At 38.3% G+C, this 3,278-nt stretch overlaps 1 protein-coding gene across 1 annotated transcript; it reads right to left on the bottom strand.

Moving 5' to 3' along the window:
- Window positions 1–1,302: 1,302 nt before the first annotated feature.
- Window positions 1,303–2,326, bottom strand: ARL14 (ARF like GTPase 14). Its single transcript, XM_007107678.2, has one exon. The coding sequence runs from the start codon at window positions 2,303–2,305 to the stop codon at window positions 1,346–1,348; it is 960 nt and encodes a 319-aa protein (XP_007107740.2). The 5' UTR covers window positions 2,306–2,326; the 3' UTR covers window positions 1,303–1,345.
- Window positions 2,327–3,278: the final 952 nt, after the last annotated feature.

The raw sequence follows: 3,278 nt of genomic DNA, 5'->3' as shown, positions 1-3,278 counted from the left end.
ACTCACCACACACACACAGTTTTCTGAAGTAAAGATTTTAATTGCTTTTCATTATTTTTCAGGACTGTTTTCTCTGAATTTTACATTATGCTAAGACTGGGCCACAAAGGGCTTGACTTAATTCAGACTACCAAAATAGTCAGGAACACCAGGATACATTTTCTATTCTGACATTTTCTATAGACATAAGCTAGTGACCCCTAATTTTACGATTATTAAGAAGGTTGTTTTTTACTCCCCCGCCAGTTTTACAGACAAATAATTGGCATATATCACTGTGTAAATTTAAGGCACACAGCATGATAGTTTGATTTACATATATTGTGTGAAATGATTACCACAATGGCTCAGCTAACATCTATCATCTCATATAGATACAATAGACAGTAAAGGAAGAAGAAAAGGAAAAAGAAACAAATTCTTGTGATGCAAACTTTTAGGACCCTCTTAACATTTGTACCTCTTGACTACCTTTCTGCAGTTCTCCCTCCCCTCATTCTCTGCCTTTGGTAACCACAAGTCTGATCTCTTTTCTATGCATTTAGTTTTTGTTTTTTGCTTTTCTAGGTTTCACATATGAGATCATACAGTATTTATCTTTCTCTGTCTGATTTACTTCACTTAACATAATGCCTTCAAGGTCCTAGGAAGGTTTTTTTAAAATCAAATAGGGAAAATGTTAAGGGACGATGCATTTAAGATACAAACTTCTGCTCCCTATAGGAGAACACAGCCTCTGGGCAATTAACAGCCTAGAGTTCATTATCTGACTCATTGTAAGAAGTTCCTAGCAATAGATTTCAAAAAGCTAGCAGGAATGCAGAAAAAAACAAAAACAAAAACCCTTTATTCAGGTGATAGGGATTTACAAAATATTAACATCAAACATTTTCCTCTTCATAATTTAAAGTTCGTTTTTTTACACCACCCAGCTATTACACAGGAGCATGGTGGAAATTCAATACCTGTAACAGCTGGAAACAGTCTGAAAGAATTCTGACTCTATTAGCAGAAGAATTCTGACTCTGTTACTTAAACTTTGTTCCAGTGGTCATATAAAAATAATAAGGCAAGAATTTATTTGGTCTCAAATATGATTATTCTGAATCATCCAACATGCACAAAATTATAAAATTTTCATTCTCAATTATCATTGCTACATAGTTTGCTTAAGTGCCTGGCCCCAAATAATATTTTCTAGATATTATTCTGAGTTGTTTAATGGAATTTAGGTGAAATAACATTTCAGGAAAAGTTTGCCAACTTGGCAACTTGCCTTTCTCACTTGGCCTGGAGAAAAAATTACCCTTTCAACTTCATCAGCATCTCTTTCCCCACTTGGACCTCAGTTCTGCTTGAAGAATGCTAATATGTCTCCTCTTGATTTCATGTGGCTTTTCACAAATCCAGTTATCTTCTGGAACCCCTCCATCAGCCCGTCCCCGGTGACAGCACAGCAGGGCTGCACGTACCAGTTCCGGTCACTGCAGAGTTGCTTCACTTTGAACATTCTGGTGATGTCCTCGGCACTCAGAGCACCAGGCACGTCTTGTTTGTTGGCTAACAGGATAACAGGCACATTTTTAATGTGCTCATTCTTCAAAATCTGCTCCAACTCTCGCCTGGAGTCTTCCAGTCGCTGTGTATCTGTACTGTCCACAACATATACCAGCCCATCGATGTTCTCACAGTAGAGGTCCCACACAGTTCTCATTTTTTCCTGTCCTCCAACATCCCAGACTGTAAGTGGAACACCCTTTTCCAACTCAATCATCTCCACGTTGAAACCTACTGTTGGGATGGTCACAGTATCCTTAGCAAGCTTTAATTTGTAAAGGAGAGTAGACTTCCCAGCAGCGTCAAGTCCCAGAAGAAGAATTTGGGCTTGCTTGGCTTTGGGGTTTTTAGAATTCAATAGACCCATTTTAGGCTTTTTTTTTTTTTTCTTTGAAGACCTTTTCTTTTGGCTGGAGCCAGTGTTTCCTCTCCAGGTCTTGCATGAAAATGTTAAGAGGAAAGAAGAGAGCAGATGCTTCATGTTATAGTCTAAGAATAGGAACTTGCGTGCATTTATGTTGTAGCTTATCAACTTGATTATGGGCAAACAGTGTTTCATTTGCAGTCCCAACCAATCCTGAGGAATCAGCGATGTGAGTAACCAGCCAGTGTCATAGAAGCTCAAAGGGGAAATTCTTTGTAAGTGAGTAGGACTTAGGAGGGGCCTGCCTGTGTGACACTGCAGCTTGTTCTCTTCCAGATATTGGAAGTCTAGGGTAATCAAAGGTTTGGATATGCACGGGTACATGGTTTGGTAGTGGGATAAAAACTTAACTTCACAAGTGGTTTGTAGAAATTCTCTGGTTATTTGACTATTTATCTTATCCCAGTTGTAAATAAGTAACCAGACTTCTGAAGCCATGAAGAGAGAGTTTACTTCACACTGCCCTGAGCAGTATCTTTAGTACTTTCCAGATTACTCAATAGGAAACTTTAAACCATCCAAAGTTATCTGAACCTTACTCCCATAATCATATAGAGAATTACTTCTTTAATCTTCTAGATAGAAAATTTACACTATTCACAAGACCAAATTTACAGGAGGGGGAAGTTTGTAACACAAACACTTTTAAAATTAAGCAGTCTGATTAAAGGTGGCAAATGAATACATATATTTATCTGCTCTCCTTCTCAAGACTCCACCAAAATGATGGTAAAGGAATAAAAAGAACATATAAACTCATATCTAGAGCAGGAGAGTCCATCAGAGGGTGAGAGATTTCAACAAAATTCTGGAACGTGGAGTATAGATAGAAGATGAATGGTAACTAATGCAGCAGGATAAAGCTGAGGCTTGGAGTACTGATACACAGGATACAGAGGGAAGGAGCAAAATGAGCAACTAAAAACAGGGTTAACTGAAAGTCTGAATAAGGAACAGAAACACACACACACACACACACACACACACACAAACACACACACCCCTACCCCTCTGCTGGGTGACAATTCAGAGTGAGATGTTACACCCTGGGCCTTATCTAAAGAAATTGTATGATGTCAGAGAAGAGACCTTCATGTTTTGACAGTTGGGAGTTTCCACCTCATAATGCCTAACTCAACATTTAATTAACCTATAGCCAACCTGGCAGTTGGCAAACCTCACTCATGTACATGGAGTTCCCAGTCAGCTTTCAGTGCATAGAGGTTTTCATACTTAATATATAACATGCCTCTAATATAATGAAAGACCAAGATAAAAATAAGGTTTTAAGAAAGCT

The sequence above is a fragment of the Physeter macrocephalus genome, chromosome 1 (genome assembly GCF_002837175.3).
Source record: "Physeter macrocephalus isolate SW-GA chromosome 1, ASM283717v5, whole genome shotgun sequence".
NCBI classification, from domain to species: Eukaryota; Metazoa; Chordata; class Mammalia; order Artiodactyla; family Physeteridae; genus Physeter; species Physeter macrocephalus.
This window is presented reverse-complemented; position numbering and strand designations above follow the sequence as displayed.